Source organism: Lottia gigantea (assembly GCF_000327385.1).
Source record: "Lottia gigantea unplaced genomic scaffold LOTGIsca_4, whole genome shotgun sequence".
Classification (NCBI taxonomy): Eukaryota; Metazoa; Mollusca; class Gastropoda; family Lottiidae; genus Lottia; species Lottia gigantea.
Genome location: NW_008709379.1, coordinates 5,175,410 through 5,196,938, shown reverse-complemented (window position 1 = coordinate 5,196,938; position 21,529 = coordinate 5,175,410). Strand labels below are relative to the sequence as shown.

Below are 21,529 nucleotides of genomic sequence, written 5' to 3'. Positions count from 1 at the left end.
AACCTACGACCGGTAATCCCTTAATCAACTAATTTAATTGTCAGAAAGAGTTAAGTGACTTGATGACTGTCGTTATTTTTTTGGACCTATACTTGATGTCCGATAGAGGCTAATTGAAATCGGACATTTTGGCAGAACAATCGGTCATGTCCGGCATGTATGGGTAAATCATGTTCCCCGGTCTTCAGCCTTTACAGGATTCATATCCAAGCACATAGGATTGCCAACAATGTACAGTTGTAACTTTAAAAGGTGATAAGCTTCTAGATTTTTTTATGGTCAAATGCTGCTTATTAGAGATAGAAAATCTAGGCTAAGCCTAATCTAATCTACCCACATATAAATAAGCAATTATGTAGCTGAAAATCTACTGTATTGCCTGTTGTTTATGAAAAATCTCAATTATAAAATAAGTCTTTCTTGATGTAAATCTTGGATTTAGTTATGCTCTAAAATCAAAATTAAATGCTTTATATCTCGCTTACACGGTATCATGCTTTTTGATTGGATAACAACAGTCATGTGCATTTGGTTTATATCTGTGTAAACGAAATGAAAATATAAGCTACGCCCCTTAACGGACTACTTTTATAATTGAGTTTGATTGATGTGGCCACTACACAGCGTCAATGTTGTTCCTTCGAACGTCAACAGAGCCGAAATCGACACATCACTGAATGATAAAGGTATTTTCTAAATTCCCTCAAATGTGCACACTCCAAATTCCAACAATATCAATAAGTCTGGACTTATTTAAACCCGTCTTTCAATAATTGAACTTGCAATTTGGCCGCTCCGTTAACTTTCATGTAGTAGACAGGAGACTATAAATAGGCGACCTACTTATTTTTGATTGGCTGATCCTATGACGTTAGTATCAGTTCATTAACGTTATGTTAAAATGTTATATATTTTTGCGCCAATCTAGTGCCTTAAGTTGTTGTTATATTATATAAATATTTAAACACTTATTCGAGTTGATTTAATTATAAGGAATGACCTGAAAATTTTTTCAGTTTATCGATGTATAAAAAACCGCTATGCAGATTTATACAGTGTACACAGGTTTTTTCTGTTTATACATCAATAAACTGAAAAAATGTTCAGGTCATTCCTCAAATAAATTTATGGTTATTTTTGTCTCCTCCTACTATGCAGGTATGTCAGTGACAGGAACTACATGTTATTGTATAATCTATATAATCTATTAATTCTGATAATTGTGTCATCTAAAAAGCTGCTTGATGCAATATTAATGATATCGGTTGATTGAATCAGCCTACTCAATATCAATCAAATGTTTACATCAAGTTATGTAAAAAAAAAAAAAGGTGAAAAATACAGGTAAAGAAATGAAATAGTCAAGTGTAAATAATAATTGTATAGTTGAGGCCTTCTCACAGCCTGTACAGCTTAGGAAGAACAATGAAAAGGGAAACATAATCTTTGATATATTGTAATAGTATGGCAATATTAAGATGTAGATCAAATCTAGAGGGCAAACTGATAAAGGTTTCTGTAACTTCAAGGTGACAGTTTATCCATGCTGAAAGATTTCAAGTTGAACAACCCCTAGGGTACATTGTAGCTATCAAACGATCTTATTTTTATCCTGAGTAAAATCTTTAGAATAAAGTGAACAATAATATTCTTATTAGACTAAAACCATGTATCACATTTTATTTAAGGCAGAAGTTTTCAACCACAGGGACACTTGCACTTATCTTTAGGGGCATTTGGTATGTCATAGGCAATGAAAAAAACTACAACTTCAAATTACTACACTATACACGGACTTGGTTATGTGTCCTTCAGTACTCTAGTATTCAATTCTAGTTTCACTTTCAATATCTCATGACATCGTTTTCATGCAAAATACGTTTCGTGACATTCAAAAACAGATTGTCAATATGCATCGGGGACACTGATAGCAAAATATGCACCATTCCATATTTCATTCAGATGTCTGTGGTTCTTACAATTCCACTGAAACAAAGCGTCTAAATGAAAATTTGATGATGCAAACCAGAATGCATCAGATAAAAATATCAGTATGTTGTAGGAGAGTAGCTCTGTGAAATTGTGATTTCTTAAAACATTTCAGAAGATTTAATTTGTATTTAAAAGATAGTGGACCACAGCCATATACGCCCACCACGGCATGCGGATGGTAAAAACGAAACATCCATTTTAAGTTTCATCAAAATCGGTTCAAAACTAAGATAGCATATTCAAGATTTTGCGGCAAGGGCAATAACTCTGCTTCTAACGGTCGAAAATACCTCAAATTCGAGCTTGACCTTCGTTTTATGAATATGTATACACATACAGAATTTCATTTGATTCCATAAAAAAAATCTAGTTTTTAGAGCGTTTACAAGCAAATGTTGACGGACGGACCGGACCGCCAGGCGGACAAGGGTTCTGACAATATACGTCCACATAGAGAGATGTAGCTATAATCATCACCAATTAGAATCACTCAAAGCACTAATAAGAATCACTCAAAGCACTAATCAATCATCTAAAATCCTAAATGATTATAACCTCATGAATTGTAAATCAGGAACTGTGTAAAATCAACTATTCCTAACCACCAAGTTGGGTTTCTGAACCATTAACAATTACACCTTTGCATAATGGTACTCAAAAGTAATGTTCAGACAGTAGTCAGTTGAGATGGAAACATCACCTAAAGGCAAAAAAATTCTGCCTATAACATAAGGTCTTAAAGTAATTGAAAATCCGACAAAGCCTTAAGGTCAATTTTGATGTTATAGAACATCTTGTATCTTCATTTATCAAGTTTCTTTTGGTGCGACATCTTGGGTTTTTTACAATTGTTTAACTGGTCTTTAACTCTCTTTGAAGGTAATTCAAAGATTAGACTTTGTAGAATAAAATTAAGGTTGAATCTAAAACCTTCCAGACCAGGAAAATGTATGTTTCAGGTACGTGTTAGAAAAGTCTAGCATGTGATCCTAATGAATGATATCTGTCACCAAGAATAATTCCACTTATTCTGATAACATGAATGTAAGTTTAACCTAGTTTCTGAAATGAAACATAACATGTCTGGCTTATTTGGTCCAAAATCCATTTCATGTAGACTCTAGACAGTGAATGCTGATTAATTTCAAGGGATACATGTACAAACAGTAATTACATAGCAATCAATATGTTAGATAGGCCAATACTGCAAAGATAAGCTTAAACAGCATTGAAATACATGTGTTTGCATATATATGTTTTAATAATACCAAAATAGACAGCAATAACTTATTTTAAAGAAGGAAAGTAGGTGTTCTAACGACTTGGAAAAGTACCAGTTTGTCTCACATGTCTAAATTAGAAAATTTCCAGCAGAATTTCAATAAGTGACCGATCAAGAAAGGTCGAAAAGTCTTTTTTTGCTTATCCAGACTTTAATACATGGACATTTTGATTGGCTAAAACTCTTAATTACATGCAATAAATGAAAAATAATGATATGATGAAGAATTCATGATAATGCATAAGAAACACTAATTAATCAAATATTTTGCTTAATTTGACATTAAGAAATAAGGAAACCAATCATTAAAGATAAAGCCTATGCTTACTTTTCTCATATATATCCAATAAAACATATTTGGCATTATAACCCCTATTTTCAAACTAACTGCCTTGATAAATATTGGCAGAAGCAAACAGTTAATATTCAGTTTAAGTATTTACTCTGTACACTGTTCTTTAAACAAGTCACATCTCTGAAATAAGTTGTATTTCCCAGGAGTTCAACAACAACTAACAAAGACAGTGAATAAGTTATAGCTCTTTTTTACTATACACTCTCTGATTTTAATGAAATATTCATCCCAGTGAGACATGAAACAGACCATAACACTTCATAGATAGTGACATATTTTAACAAGTAAGTATGTGGTTGCTTGATAACATTTCATTATCTACATATTTTCAAGTTTATTCTAGAACCTTTGGAGCAATAATATAATATCCTTTCCTAAAATAGCAACAAAGAGGTAAAAATTTGCCAGAAAAATGTCTTCTAAGTGGGCAATCAAAAATGTCTCTCTCCATCAGCTCAGCAAAATGTTACATCAGATTCTTTTATGTAACCTTTCACATGTAGGTATATGCAGTTAACCAATATTTATGGATTGTTCACATATATTATCATGTCATGTAAGTTGGTAATGAATCTGAATTCATGAGCTGAAATGACTAGCTGTGAAAACTCACTACTTAATCTTCAGCATTCCGGACCTGTTGAACTTTGATTCAAAATGTTACAAATAGTCCTAGAATTATTTATTAAGTATCTAGAAACCAACAACATTGTATTACATATTGTTCTCCATGATATCCATTGTATAAGGATCCTTTTATGTTATTTATGACATCAGGTATATCTACTGATAAATATGTGCTCTGGCTAAGTTTAAAATTCTTAAATTTTACGTTCAAAGTATCAGAATGAGACAAATTGATTTATAATTATTGATTATTATATCAGTAAACCATCATCTTGAAATGGATGTTCAACAAAATATGTTGTTTAATTGTTTAAGAGTTTTCAAGAGTTTTCTGGTATATAAGCTAAAACTTTGCAGACATTTTAATACAAAAAGAGGTAATTTAATGAAAAGGGAGCAAGGTATTTAAAAAAAGAGGAAAATTCCATTGTTGGGGGGATATTTTTCAAATATTATTCCAAAATCATACAATGTTAAGCATCTTTTGTAAAATATTCCTTCATTACATGTCTTTCCCAAACATTGCAAAAGAGAAATAATAAGCCATTAAAAAACAGATACATATCTCCAGGTTTGTTGACCTTCTCAATAACACTACCTAAACTGACATCCACTTTCTGTTCAAGCCAAACAGTGGGCCACGGATTTTCCACAGCAAAATCAACTTTTAAGGAATCGCGAATTGCTGTGTTTGCCGCCAAATAATGTCTCATTAGTTACCTGCCTTGAAAATGGTGTTTACAACTTTCTTGCAAATCCGAATCTCGTGAGACAGTATGGGCAATATTCACAACATTAAAACTTAAAGCCCTAGTACACTTACACATTTTTTGGCCTAAACATGTGTGCACAACAGGTCTACCACAAAATTGGGAGATATCGGGAATGCCAAACATCAAAAATCTGTTAGTTATTTTTACACGGGTTCAAGGTGAAGGTTGGAGAGAGAGAAACTCAATATTTGACAGAAATTCACAAGATTGACACTGTAATTTTGATAATTACCAGAGGTATCAAACAAGGAATTGTGTGGAGCATGCGTACAAACACAGATGATCTGCGGCAGTAAAACAGAAAATGAATCACAAAGATTTTTTATTAAATTGCCGATTTCCGCATATCCAGTGAAATGTCACATCCATGCATGACAGGAAATTTTGCAAAGTTTAGCAATTTGTCTACAGAAAATTGCCAACATCCCTGGCACAAATCACTGTAGCTATAAGCATCTATGTCAGTGTCATATTTCCAAACTGAAGGTCAATGCTGGTGTCTAAATTGCTGTTCTGTCACCTTTTGTTTGACCATTCAGTCGTCCAAAAATACTACAGGAAGTATAGAAAACCTGCCATAATCTTTCGAACAGACATAATATCCGAATTCTGAAAGTCTTTAAAAATATTTATTGATGATGGATAGAAAAAACATCTAGAAAGATGAATCGAAAATGTCAGATATTTTTTAATGTAGACTGTATAACGTCACTTTAGCGTTCTTCTTTTATCAGTAAAATCTGCCCTTTTAAGCCTTTTCTATTTCGGGGTATAATCTAACATTAATCAGTTGGTTTTGCTTGAACTTTAAAAATGTTACTATAAGTGTCCCTATCAATTATTCTAAATAAAACCAATAGTTGACTAAAAATGGAATGAATAGCCTACAGAGCAACGTCAGTTAATTAATGATGCAAACCATTCAAGTTGGATTGACATAACATATAAAATAATTTTATTCTTGAACTAGGAATCTATCTCATCAGCAGTTTTTCGATAAATGACACTGAGTGAATAATTGCCATTTCTCATAAATATTTATAAAATCCCTTTAACACTTATACAGTAAGCCTTGCTATCTAGTTCATGGCTTTTTGAATCAGAAAAACAACTTTAATCAAAACATACAACCTTTGCTTTCATATTTCCATTAATCCAGTTATCAGAAAACCAAGATGCTCTAACTGAAAGCTGCAATCTATCTATAAAAATAGATGTTGAAAACCACAGAAAGTTGTATTCAGAATAATGGCAGTTTTCCTAGGTCAGACAGATTTAACCATTGTTCAAAACTTCTCAAGTATAAACTCATTGGTATATGCAAATATAACATGATTCATATGGTACTTTATAGCCTTAAAACAATCTTAGGATCATATTACCATACATAATTGTTTATATATGGCCTCTATTGATTTCCATCTTAATTAGCACCAAAGATCAACTGAAAGTAGCATTGATGTAATTATATTTATTAAGGAACAAACTATTTTCTATAATCAGAACTTCATGGTGAATTTATAAAATAACTGTACTTTGCTATGACATATGAATATGATCAACCTTGGAGTCATGTATACCACTTTAATGACTCACTACACAGAAAAACATGCTTCACGCCATTTCATTATTTAATTTTAGGAAATCAAATACCTCCCTGTCCAAAAAAAAAAATCTCATCTACTGAAAAACGGCTGACACTAAAAGACATCTCTGCATTGTGCAGGCCATGGGAAATATGCCCTTTTTTAGTCATATTTTGAAACCATCTACCAAGAAACAAGAAAAAATTTTCTACAGCAAATCACTATATCAACAACTGTGTACAATTTCAACTATCTAATATAGCAGGATGATGAAGTGATTTCTGTTTAAGACAGTCAAGGTGTAGGCCTTTCCCTTCTTCTTTGTACATTCTATGCTTTCTGATATTTCTGTATTTCGATAACGTACGTCCTTGTGTGATGAAAGACTAACAATTCCAGTGTCCGACAGAGAGCACGAAAGGAAGTATAATTGTGCTACATTATGGGGCAAATGAACATTGTAATATATTTTGTAATGCTATTATTGACTTTGATCAAGGTTCCCCGAAAATAATGACGAAGTTTCTAAAACAATTGATAAAAGGAAAAAATCCATTGCGTGGTTAGGAAGTTAAATCTTCATTTCAGTTAAAAAATGATATCAAAATAAATTCAATACCTGTTAGGTAGTCTGATACATTGCATTATCATTTAAAGTTTATAATATGTAAATAAGGCTGTAACAAGACCTATTGGTACAAACTGAAACATTGTTACACAATTAATGACAACTGTGGATATTGACCATAGCAGTGGTAAATATAGCCTTGGCCTTATGCTATTTAATGGTTATTTACCACAACATGGTAATGATTTAGTTTTATTCCTCAAAAACATGAAACCAAATAACAAAAATAAAGAGGTAAATAATTAATTAACATGCAGTTTTCAATATCCCCGCTTCAATTTTTATCGTATTTTCTACTGCAGCTGAGGATAAAACCATGAACTCGTCATTAAATATCATATAATCAAACCACAATGACATATTCGTGTTCGATTTTTATATTTCTGATTCCGACATGCATGATAAAACAGAACAAGACATTCTGAAAATGACATGTGAAAATAATTTTACTCACGTTCCTAATGTTTCTTTAAATTCATATTTGGCTCGAATACTTCCTTCTTTATTGTTCTTTTTATCGGAATCGTGTTTTTTCCCAAATAAAGGCATTTTAACTGTTCAAAACACACGTTTCATAGACACACCATTGAATATATATATCACACTAACAACACTGACACTAATCGTCTGACACCATTCCCTCTGTAGTCACGTGACAACACACTGTAGATGGAGCTGTATACATTTTAAAACAGGTGGGTGGCTGAAAAAATTGTTGGCTTTTCATGGCTGGATAAAGCCATATCATCGATTGTAATTCAAAATGATAAAATAGAATTCGCATAGGTTTAAGTCCGCTAAAAAAACGGAATATATTGTTTTGAATAACGCTAGCCATACATAAAATCAGATTCCTGATCATAATCACCATTATCATTTGATATGCGAACTATTTTTTCAAACCACCCTTAGTTCAAAATGAGATTCTACTATTTTCAAAAACATTGTAGGAACAATAACATTTAATGAATTTTATAAGTGGCAGCCCACGTTGAGTTTTGTATTCCGATTCCATGGCAACCAATGACATATATTTCACAATTTCGTATCAAAGAGCCAATGTTCCTTTCATAAGCAAAAAGGATAAAACCTAATAGATTTACGTTAGCCTAGTCAAGAGAGGTGCGATTGAAAGAATGACGGACCGACTTGGGGGCTTTTCGGTCTACTGTCCCCTAAAGGCATTTCATTTGTTCGGAATTTTTTCCTGATCATTAACTATTATATTGAGGCAAAAGTCTCAATTACCGCGTCGATTTTGGGAAGCAATATCTTGTAGCTTCCTTATCTTCCTTTACATTTCGATTGCTATGTTATCAAACGCCCACTCAGTACGACATTTGGTAAAACGGCAAACATAATGGAATGGAGTCGTACATTCAGGACCGTAAACTAGCCTACATCAAGGCAAATGCCTCATGGCAATTTTGACAAAAAAGAAATATCGTTTATTTGATGTCTACAGTAAAAATGGTTACTGTTGGAAGTGTACCGAAAGCGTTGCAATAAAAGACTTATAGATGGGTTCCTTATTTTTACTTATGAAAATGAAAATGCTAAATGAAAGTAGAGGTGTTCTAATGACTTGGAAAATACCAGTTTGTCTCACATGACCATAATTAATTTATAAATTAGAAGAGAATTACCAGCAGAATTCCAATGAGTGACCGATCAAGAAAGGTCTTTTTAATTTATCCAGACTACATACATGGACATTTATGATTGGTTAAAACTCTTAACTCTTAATTATTTGCAATAAGAACGTAATGATGATTCATTAGAAACACCAATTAATCAAACAGTTTGCTTAATTTGACATTGAAAAATAAGGAAACCCATCTTTAACTGACTACATTGCCTTATAGAAAGAAGACCCGAGTTACTCTAGACCCATCGAGTCTAAACCACACCCCATTCGTCATATTTCCTCCAAGTTTAATAAGACCATGTCAAACCCCGTATCTGGATGCTATGCTCTAGATCCTGACATTTATTTGAAAACAGTATCGTGGCATCATAAAAGTTATACAGAAAGGGGAATAGGGCCTACAGTTTGAAGAACTCGGGCCATTAATTGCTATAGCATGCTTTCTGATATTTCTATATTTCGATAACGTGCGTCCTTGTGTGATGAAAGACTAACAATTCAAGTGTCCGACAGAGAGCACGAAAGGAAGTTTTTCGGGCAGAAATCCCCCTCCCCCCACCCTCTCGGACGACCATGGCTCCGCCATTGGAGAACTATCCTGGATTTATTGTCCATGACATGATAAAGTATTTTTCGCGTCGGAGATTTTGTTATTTGCTCTTATTTCCAAAGTCTGACGCTCGGAAACTTTACCCAATGTCTTAATTACTATATAATATAATTAGGAACTCGAAGTTTTAACGTTAAAACGGTAAAGTAATATACTGGAGTTATCTCCCTTCAAGTGCTATTGTTGAAGTCCAATACACTATGATTGTGACAGTAATAGTAATACAAGCTTTCAGCGGATGTCGCATACGCATTATCACGCTTAAAAAGCAAGTAAACGGATTTGGTCGACTACAAAGCCATAACAGGTTGAGAGTGTGGAAGCCTACTCAATAAAACTCTACATACCTAACATACCTTAGTTTACATAACTAATGGGAGATAATCTTAAATGTAGTCTAAAACTCTTTTGTCCAAAATCAATTGATACGTCTGAGGAAAGCCTAATACAATTACAAATGATGCGTCTTTTACATGAATATAACCTGATTTATCAGAAAAGGAATCAAATCCTCAAGTAAACTTTGGTTTTAGACCAATATTCCTTTCTCAAGATCGTTTTAATTTGAGCCTCAAAAGGTTTAAGTCATATAAATAGTCCACCTCAGACACAATCATAAAACTTGATAAAAAGAAAATTTTGTATAAATTGATAAAACTGAAGATGATAGGCCAACAGTTTTTGTTCTGTTGTTTAAAAACGAGTTATATCAGGTGTGAATGCATAAAGTGGGCTCAAAAACGAGAGCTGCCATGAGCGAAACGCCCAGTTGGTCTCAGATTCTGCCAGTCAAAGTCAAACTGGGCATATTTTTAACTGCGCACGTTCAAGTTTATTTTTTTAAAATTGATTTTTTTGACCCCTTTTGTTCATTTATTTACGTTGAATATCAAGTTGTTGCGTTGTTTTTTTAAAGATTTTGTTGCCTATGAAGTGTTATTACTAGGAAAGGTTGTTACTTAAGAAGTGTTATTCGGTTACCCAAACGCATGTTAAATAATATTTATCTCCAATCTTCTTATAACGTCAATAATTTCTTTTGAAAAAAAAACAAGCTTTTATTAAAATGTGACAGCCTCTTTCCTCTCCGCTTAATATGATTTAAAATCATAAGGTTAGATATTCGTAGGGTCAAAAAAAAGTTCACGGTTATATGGTCTTAGACTACTCATGTGGCAGTCCAAAAAAAATATGTAGAAAAAATATTTTATAGCCCCTCTTTCGAGTTATGCCCGATAATGAAAAAAACGCTGGAAAACCGATAAAATGTTGAATGAAGATCGAATTCTTCAAACATGTCAACCTTGTTCGATACGAAAATGTATGGATTTTGTCATGTGTGACACTACTGCGTTTTGTATTCTATGATGTATCTATAATTGTATTTTCCCTTACAAACTCAGAGATATCACTGACAAGCCGTACCAACGAACGTCAACTTTCTCTATTACCATACACAAAGGCAATGAATTTTTCAAGTTACGTTTCATCTGGTACTATATAGTGTTTGCTAATGATAATATGTATATAGATATTGTCTCAAGTTCTCAAAATGAACTAATTATAAAGACATTAGATACTGTGTATTAAATCTTCTGATTATTCTCCACATGTATTTATGTTAAGTTAAAGGGTTGCTACTTTCAGAGTAAAACTGTTTGCAATCTTTAAATCTCAAAACATTTCCTGAAATAAGCGAATCATGTACCATACAACTCAGTCCTTATATAATATATGAAGACTGGTCGGTCCGTCCTCCTAAGGTATAAAGAGGAACATATAGATTACACTTTCAGCAATTTGTCAAAGCCGTGTTGGTTGTTAGACAATGTTCGTATGTTTGACATTAACCCAATTTTCTACAGATATCACAAAAATATTTTGTAAGAAATTGAAGAGCCCCATCCCTTCAATGAACATAAAGCAGTTTTAGCAACAGTATGTAATTGCATTTATGACATGTGCCAGTCAACAAGATCATCCTAATCTTCAAACTATAATTGTGTATACATACACCTTACTGTTGAAAGTGAGGGACAAATACACTCCTTGAAATCATTTGAAATATGATATTTTTTCACAATTTAAACCTAAACGTGTCATTTGCAATATTTTGTATTTATCATGATAATATTTTTCAAATCTTTTCAATTTGATGTGTTGAAAATTTCTAATATTTCAAAAAATCTCATTAGAACTTTGTACGAAGTCCGGGTTCTCCTCGCTTTTTTACGTCAATATTAACTGAAGCTTTTTATCCGGTATAATGAAACCTTGCAACAGCAGGGCAGCCATAGGGAGTGTTCGTCAGATCAGTTGTGTCAATCTGTTTTCTTGTTTTAGATTTCCACTGTCCAATAATATTTCATTTTTTTTGTTGGACCAGCGTAACAATTTGTTCCTTCTATTCTATCCCTGAATGGAGTACATTCGAAGAAATATCCGAAGATACTTTGTCCATCTATCGAACCCCGGTCCTCATGGTTGCTTAGCAGACAGCCAACAGTAATACCACTGCTTCTTAGATGTTTCCAAGATAGTTTTAACAAATAAATTATTCACACTCATTGATTCAATAAGGAAATAATATAGAAAGAGTCAAATCTCGTTGAAAACTTTCCATTATGTCACATAAAAGCCTGGTCAATGCTTAGTTTCTGGACAAAAATTCAATAAATCATGACCATGCAAGTCTTGAACTAGCCAAACTGAAAGTAGACCAGTACATTTTATCAACATCCGCTTGACTGTAACGGCACACGAAACGACTATTTTTAGAATTATCCTTCCGCATAAAAATCTGAAAGAAAATGCAATTTCAGACATCAAATTCCAAATCTAGACAAAACATTTGTCAAAAGTAGGCATGCAAAAAAACCAAAAGGAAGGGTACCGTGGATGGTAACAACTTTCTTGGTATCGTGAATGGTATAGTTTCTGATGGTGTCGTGGATTTGTACGTCTTTGATTGTAACGTGGATGGTAACCTCTGGTGGTATCGTGGATGGTAATGATGGTATCGTGGATGGTAACGTTTCTGATCGTATCGTGGATGGTAATCCTTTGATTGTATCATGGATGGTATAGTCTCTGATAGTATCGTGGATGGAAACGTCTTTGATTGTATCGTGGATGGAAACGTCTTTGATTGTATCGTGGATTTAAACGTCTTTTATTGTATCGTGGACGGTATCGTCTTTGATTGTATCGTGGATGGAAACGTCTTTGATTGTATCGTGGACGGTATCGTCTTTGATTGTATCGTGGATGGTAACGTCTTTGATTGTATCGTGGATTTAACGTCTTTGATTGCATCGTGGATGATAGAGTCTTTGATTGTATCGTGGATGGTAAAGTCTTTGATTGTATCGTGGATGGTATCGTATTTGATTGTATCGTGGATGATAGAGTCTTTGATTGTATCGTGGATGGTATCGTATTTGATTGTATCGTGGATGATAGAGTCTTTGATTGTATCGTGGATGGTTAAACAACATTTTGATAATGGTAATCTCCAAGTTGGCAATGAAAATAACCACCCCTTACATGGCATCGAACCTTCTTGGCTATCTTATGAATGGTAGCATGCCCTATTTATGCTAATCTTAGTTTGCGTCTCTGCAACCTTTCATTTGAAATATCTACAACTTTTCATTTGAAGTTTGCTACCATATGGGCTTATTTCACATGGCGTTATCGTTAGTTACAGGTATATGATTTTATATCCTTTAACTAATACAGATTTAATTGGGTAAATAACTCAAAAGAAAACTAAAATTTTCGCCTGGTGTACATTGAAATTGATATTTGTACTGATTTAGTTGAATGTATATAATATTTAATGTGTTTCTCTATTGAAGCATTTTGTTAGTGCAATATTTATTTAAATGGATTGGACTGAAAGTATCATGTTTTTTTATTTGATGTAACATTATACTGCTTGGTTATATGTAAATAGTTTGGTAACAAATACGCGAAGTAAGTTAGTATTGGAAAATTAATTAAAAGAAATAAAATGTCAAATTGATTGTGTAAAATGTTGAAAAGAAAATTAAAATCAGTACACCAGCCCTTTATGTTAATCAATCCTCGCAAACATGAAAACAACAACAAAAACGTCAGATAAAGACACATTAAATTTATAGTTTGTGATTCGACAACGCATTGGGGTCGGGAGCGTTACAGTTTACAGTTACCACCAACCCACCACTATTCAGCTAATTATTTATCAGTTGACCATTCACACACAACCTCGTTCTGTTTATGTACGTCTCCGTTATGAAACTTATTATATTTTCGTGTTTTATACTTGAAGTAGTAGCCTGTAATCATGGTCCATGGTTTTCTTCGGATTATTTGGTTACGTCGTTACTATATATCGATGCCCTGGTATCAAGATGAAACCCTAAAAGGTTGAGTTGTTGATGATTTCCCCGTTCTTTAAAACTCGATTGAATTGAAATGAAGCTGCCAATAGGAGTGTATTGTACTTTGCAAGAATGTCGTTTCCCATACGTGTCGCTGTCGTTTTACTATTGAAAGTTTTGACTAAATTAATACAATTTTTAATACAAATACAATCTCGTGCAATTCAATAAATAACCGGGAAATTATAAGTAAGTGTTATGTAATTAAAAATATTGAGTCTGAAACTCAATCGTCGTTGCTGCGATGTTTTTCATTCATACTGCCCTTCTTTCTCTTCATTTAATTATCAATTACACGTATTCAATCATTTACCGGTGATAACTTTATGACGTCATAATATTTAGTTTTAGTTTCTAGTAGACTACAGAAAAATCTATGCCAATAAAAGTAAAATCAATCGCCTTTGTTAAAACATTTCACGCTAAATTAGCACCTCTGTTCAGATGTAATCCCTTATAAAATGAACCAATCCATCGAATTCATTTTGATCCACACCCACTAAGAATGAGTATAAAAGAAAAGTGTATGACGGATGATTGGGTTGTTATTAAACTACATTGAATATACGTCAACACCCGTTTGAATTGTATCGTATAACATGAGTCTTTTCCCAGGTGTAGACGTCCAAGTAGCTACAATAACTCAACCTGATACAAGCAAACCTGTCCACAACACCACAAATTTCGGTAAAAGAATTTTAAATTCAGCTACTAAGTGGGGTAAGCAAAATTTTTTTTTGCTGTGAATGTAATTCAAGCATTTTTTGATAATTTTTTATTGGCTTCGATTTTTTTTAAACGTACTCTAAGAGAGATTTTTTAGGATGCATGCAGATTCTGTTTGCTATGTTTCGATTGTTTTGTAGTCCATCAAAACTGCTTATCATGGAAAACATGTGTGGAATTTGTTGCTTTTCTCTAAAACGGATAGTAATTTTATTATCTGATCATGTATATTTCACCGAAAAACTTGTCTACATGTTTGGGTCATTGTCTAATATTTTAGAAGGAAATGTGGGAAGGGGGCGATGAGGTTGACCATAAATCTCGCAGTTTTTGACCGCTGTCATAGTTAATGAAAGAAAATTGTGAAACCCAGTTGCTAATGTTCTGCTTTTTGACAATAATTGAAACTTGCTGGTCACATAGTAAATGCTAGTAATCTGCCAATTTCTCCAGATAACGCTCTTCGTTATGTCGACGTTTACAATGAGATGCTTTGGATCGTTTAAGATCTTTTAACTACTCATAGAGATTTATATACTGAATAAGCATGTTGTCACCATTGAAAATATTTTGTTTGAAGAATTGGTATAGATTCGTGCCACTTTGTAAATTACCAATAGTCATTACTGGGTTTTAGAAATATTAAAACAGAATCTAAAACATGTTGTTAGGCCTACTCACTGACCTCCAGACACTGAACTATTTCAGCCTGTGTCCCATACTAATGTATTACTTCTTACTGGGTTTTAAGCTTTTTAAAAAGAGATGGGTGTATAAGTGTGAAGTGTAAAGTTTATTTGAAAACTTTCACTGCGACCATGTTTAACTGGCGAGAGTCTTACAATAATAAAGTGGACACGGTGTGAACCGCTTGGTCCACAGTACGGCGACAAGAACGATGGGTTCAATTCAACACTTTTCATAGGAGTAAAATAGAAAGGAAAACGTTAGTGAATGTCCGGCACGTATTGTGATCGAAAACACTGATTTAACTAGCTGATAAAACACTTTTTTTTTATAATTTCACAATAGTTGAATAGAAAGTCAAACAATCCAGAACGCCGTGGCCTTTTTTAGCTATTCCAGACGGTGTTTTTGTCAGTTGTTGGATAACTCACAAAATGAAATGCGTGCCAACGGAGACTGTGTTCGAATTAATGCAGCGTCGAATTACTCTGATGTATATCAAATGCGGACAATTCATTATGTTAAATAAATAAAGAAAATAATTTAGAATAAACAGTCAACAATTGATAGACTATTGATAGGAACAACAATCATATTTTTGCAAACAAATCCAAATTCTACACGAAATAGTGATGGATGTAGGGTACAAATTCAAAAATAAGTTTTTATTCAATTTTCTTTTTGAAAACTGTCTTGTATATATTATTATATTTGAAATATATGTGCTAGCAGCGATTTTCACCCTGTTATTCAATACACTTAAATGATATCGTATCTTTACCTCGCCTTATACATTTTAGCTTTGCAATAGCATGAAATTTTACTTATCCCTAGGATTTTTGTCATGGTGTTATTCGATTAAACCTTGACCTGGAGCATCCGAACATGTGTGGCATTATCGGCATAATTTTATTTCCAAATTACCAAATCTTTTGATTCCTTTAATCAAACACCATTTCATGTATTAGAAACATATTTTTCTCAATAAATATAGTATTGACTTTTCAGGTTCTCTACCATGTGGACGGTATAAGAATAGTATGGTGCGTTGTTGCAGATTTCATCGTCGAAATCATCTCCTATGGTTGAGTCTTGCGTCATTCTTTTTAGTCTTTATATATATGACATACTTTACTATATTTCATTCCCGTACCAATTTTAGCCTCACACCCGTAGATAGAACTGAAAGAAAAGATGTGATATCTAAACGATCACTGAGTTCAGAGGAAAGACTGGAGTTGCCAGTCCAATCAGATATACGAGCGTTACAGAAACCTTTACTAGTTCATTATCTGTGGTGCGGACAACGTGCATTTGAATTTAAGAATTATCTCGCTATCAAGAGTGCTTTTAAGGTGATCAGACCACATAAAATATTATTTCATTATGTAAGTTTACCAATAGTTGATAAAGAAGAATATTTTACGTGGTTTAATGACACCTTGCAAAAGATACCCAATGTCATTTTAAACAAACTTGATAGGTCATCGTGTCCAATAAAAGGTCCGGACCGCTTTATTCTAATTCTACAGATCCTTGCCGAACATGGAGGTGTATATATACCTGACAACGTCCTGATGGCGAATTTCCCTCAAGGACTTCATAAATATCAGTTCACGGGTAACGTTCTTAGTCTGGGTTCCGAGGAATATCAGGATGGACTTCTGTCCATAAATACAAACGATTTTGAGGTCCCTGGAAATTCACAGGAACTAGAACTTCTTTTAGCCAAGGAATATGCCAATCAAATAAAAATGTCAAATTGTGTTGACGACAAAGAATTTGAAAAGACAAAAAATGTGAAAACTATGTGTATTAATGTAAATATGTTGTTGTTTCCCAAAAATATCTGGTACTCGAATTCCAAATTTTCAATGATATCAAGATATATTGCTTATGATAAGCTCAGCTTGCATCCACTATACGATCTCAACAATCCATTCCCCAAAATAGCTCATTATATTTGTGATTCATATCATCCGTTTAATTTCTCCTCATTCATAAGTGTGTTAAGTTCAATTTTTGTTGCTAAATTGAATCGTGTGTATATTCATGTTAATGAAGTGCCAAGTGGTAGATGGTGGAATTTACTGCAATCATTTTCTCAAGTGGCAGTGGTGGAACTTCATTCTTCTGGAGATTTGGTCCTCAATCCATTAGATATACTTTTGGAATATGGTGGAATTTACATCGATAATTCTGTGTTCTGGACGAATCAAATACCAGATTATTATTTTGGGTATGATGCTGTTGTTTCACCGGATTGGTTTTTGTATGGTATTTGGCCCGAATCTTTAAACCCGGGTATAATCATGGGAAAACGACAGTCTCGTTACTTTACCAAACTTAAAGACCTTTATGATTCATCAGGCAAGACAAAATGGTACATAACACATTTAGCTGCGTATCATGTCATAGAGGAAGACCCAACCAGCGCCTTTCTAGATCGAGGGCTTCAGGTCAAATGTCTAAATCATAACTGTCATCCAACATGGTTTGCTGAGTATAGATCTGAATTAAATGAAAATAAGCCCGGTGGTGTCTTTGATTGGCGGAAAGATACGTTATCTGTACATTGGGTGGACAATGAGAATCTAGATCTGGACAGAGTTAAATATTTAAGTGAATTACCAGAGGAGATCGCCTGGAATGTTCTTCAGCTTGCTGGATTAAACGTGAACGATTTATAAAACTTGTTTCTCATTTATTGTCTAGTGGCTAACTCATATTCATCGCCTCGTCTATATATGCACTGAACCTGGGGTTGTACCAAGCCTACAATCAAATTAGTTCAGACTAATTGCACTCGAAAAATTGCACTCGTAAGTACAATTATCTGGTTGTTTGTACAGTGAACAGAGACAGCGATTGTTGGCTATAAGTGGCAATGTGGACCAATATATCCTTTGTAAATTTTCAATGTGGCCAGTGGTGAAACAATTTGAAAATCGGGCAGATTTGGATCTTGTGTTATTTGATTATAATAATCTGATCCACAGCTATGTATAATATTTTTTGTGGTTGTTTCTGACTATCCTACATAGGCCTATATATATTTCATTGTTAGTCTCAACTTTAAAGAAAGAGATTGTAAGAGGGTTTTCATTATCTTTTATGTATATCGGGGACACTGATGACATAAAGTTGCGCCATTCCAGTTTTCAATCAGACGTCTGTGGTTTCTGCAATTCAACTTAAACTATGTGTTTGGTGACGACACTAGTCGAAGAATATGCTTTATCACATAAGGTCCTTCGCGATTAATGATGCCATCAAACACATGGATTTAGTGGAATTGTAGGAACCACCCACAGACGTCTGATCGAAAATTGCAAATTGATGCTATCAGTGTCCCCGATATACATACAAAATTTAGAAACCCTCTTCACAATCTTCTTTAGAACGCTTTTAGTTTTATGTGGGTAAGCTTCGAATCAATGCATTTCCATAAGCTGTAGGGAAGTGGCTCTATGATAATACATACTTGCATCTTATGTAATATCTGCTTTGTTTGAATTTCGTATTTAAGTGTGATTTGCTGTAAAGAACTTATATTTACTGCAATTAATTGGGTGTGTTGAATCCTATCATATTTCAATATGTCCTAGGGTTACTTACATAATCATTTTGTCATCATTTGTCAACACAAGCATATGGGTCACTGAAGGGTTTGTTGTCCATGCAAGGATTGCCAAAGAAGGCAGAATCTAAACCAACAATTTTATGAAATTTGCCGTTTGGGATCATGTCGCCTGTCGGGACTTGCTGTATTATGCTGTATAATAAAAACATGATGTAGAAAAATACGTCCTTTATTTTATGATACAATTCTCCATTCAAACAACATAACAAACATTTTACCAGCAATTACAAAACAGTGGTCAGACCATTGTTTCACTATGTAAAAATCAGAAAATTAAGAAGTGTAGGGGCCAAAGCAGGGCCATAGCTCGTATATTACAGTGACAACAATAAGTTTTTTTACTCCAATAGTTTGATCAAAGGCAATAACATTGTACTGCTAACACATTCAATGTATTCATTGTTCAAGATCTCATAAATTTTTAATAAAATAAAAAAATGCAAGACCATGTGATATATTTTTTTTCAGATTTATCTGTTGAATTGTCATGAAATGGAATGAGTTATTAACAGACCAAAGAAATATCTATAATTTCAAGAGAACATTTAATCTTCAGACAAAAATTATCTTCCCACATTAAAAAAATATTGTTATACATGTAAAATATTTCATTAAATGCATTTGAATTTCAATGAAACAAAAGTGAATCTTTGAGATCCTCAATAACTTCAAAAAGTAAAACCAAACATGTATAAAGTAAAATATATTTGTGTTATTTTGGCACTGTTATAGATTTGGCTATCAAGGCTGCTAGTGCTTTATTAGCATCTCCATTATTTCTTCTTAACTCCTCCAGAACTGCATCTCGCGAGAAATTATAGGACATAAGTTGAGTGACTTTTTCTTCAGGGAATGACATCAAAGACTGAGGTGATGCTGATGTTGTTGCTGGGGGTTTAGATGTAGAAGGTTTATTATTTGCTGTAATATATAAAAGTTGGAATAGACATGATAATCTTTTGGATCACCAAATGCCACCATGCCTACTAGCCTGACAATTCTGGGATTTCTGATCCTACCTGTTCCTAGGATATAATAGACAGATGAATATCAGCACACGTCTCACCTTTAATTAATATTTCTTATTCATGATAACTTACAATTGAATATTTTCCTCGCAAAAATATCATACATGTATACTATTTTATAACATAATAAATTATATGTATTTTTTATATGAAATACGCATTTTCCTTTTCATTTAATGTAGGACAATTCCTCAGTTTCACCAGTGAAAATGTTTATTATGATTTCCATGGTTATTAATGTTCCTGTTGGAACCAGTATTCTTCTTATATATTTCAGATTCAGAAAGATAATGGATTTGCATTTCAAATATTCTATATCATTCTTTTAAACTAACTTCACAAACATTGCTCTATCACTAGAGGTTACACCTACATGCCTGTGTCTGTGCTTTCGTAACATTGCTTAACCGCAATGTTACAACCTAAAATACCTAAATGTACTGAAATACCATCTGTATACCACGTCCCAGGAACGGTGAGGCCAGACTTATCATCTATATGCTTCCAGTTTTACAGATAAAAATATCCACCTGAACATATTTTGAACACTGATCTTAATTATGCTTTTATGAAGCAATAAATTAATAATTAAATGTGACAAACTACAGTTTATCTTGAATGACCGCTGCTTGGCTTAACTATAAAAAGTGATAATTGTCTTCTTACCTGCCTCTTCTGCTGATTTAGCTAAGGCTTGAGCTAGTTGTCCATCTTCATCAACATTGGTCTTACTATCTGATAAATTTAATCTAGCATGTTCTGGTAATTCACTTTCTGATAAAAATCTTGTTATTGTACCTGTTGTACCAATCTTTAATTCATTCTTAGCTAAATCTATTATACACTGTAAAACAATTAATCATAATCTAAGGGGAACAACTCCACTGTAATAATTTTGATAAAATGAAATGAAGACAACTGGAATTAAAGTCAGTGCACTTTGAGGCACTTTTCCAAAATAAATATTTTTACATATATCCATGAATTTTAACCTTTATCATACAAGAGGCAATGCCATGACTTCTCTTACAGGAAATAAGATAAATATATATATACACTTTTGAAAATCTTTGATTTGTTGTGTAAGATTACCTGATGTCTACGTAACATATCTAAACCTAATAACATGTCCATTGGTTGATCTTCTAATATAGAGAATGCTGATTGGAGGTAATCTGGACCAATATTAATTTGACCTTTAAATCATAAAATATGATGTTACTAATCAATCTATATGAATTTCACATAGACCCTTGATATTTAGTGAAAAGTGACTATGACCTGTGTTCGTGTGTGTTATTTCCATGTAAGAACCATATCTAGTTTCGTTTGTATTTTAACAATAAAATATTGTATATAAACATATAAAATAGGTATAATTTCTAATGAATTATTTTCATCTCTGATAACTTGGTTGAGTGATTCAAAGGGTTTGAGAAAAGCTCGAAGAGCTTTCAGTAATGCATCTTTTCATCTGTATCTATAAATAGACCTATTAACTCTTTTTCTACTGATTA

The 21,529-nt window shown here is 33.2% G+C and overlaps 2 protein-coding genes across 2 annotated transcripts; both read left to right on the top strand.

Moving 5' to 3' along the window:
• Positions 1-12,566: 12,566 nt before the first annotated feature.
• On the top strand, positions 12,567-12,991 carry LOTGIDRAFT_105714 (hypothetical protein; the record flags this gene model as incomplete). The annotated part of the gene is made up of 2 exons (XM_009059869.1): positions 12,567-12,802; positions 12,829-12,991. Coding segments are annotated over 2 exons (399 nt in total), but the record flags the coding sequence as incomplete, so codon positions are not given.
• A 1,536-nt stretch (positions 12,992-14,527) lies between these two features.
• Positions 14,528-18,031, top strand: LOTGIDRAFT_153870 (hypothetical protein; the record flags this gene model as incomplete). The annotated part of the gene is made up of 2 exons (XM_009059868.1): positions 14,528-14,648; positions 16,350-18,031. 2 exons carry the CDS (start codon positions 14,528-14,530, stop codon positions 18,029-18,031), a joined length of 1,803 nt encoding a protein of 600 aa, XP_009058116.1.
• Between the last annotated feature and the right edge of the window lie 3,498 nt (positions 18,032-21,529).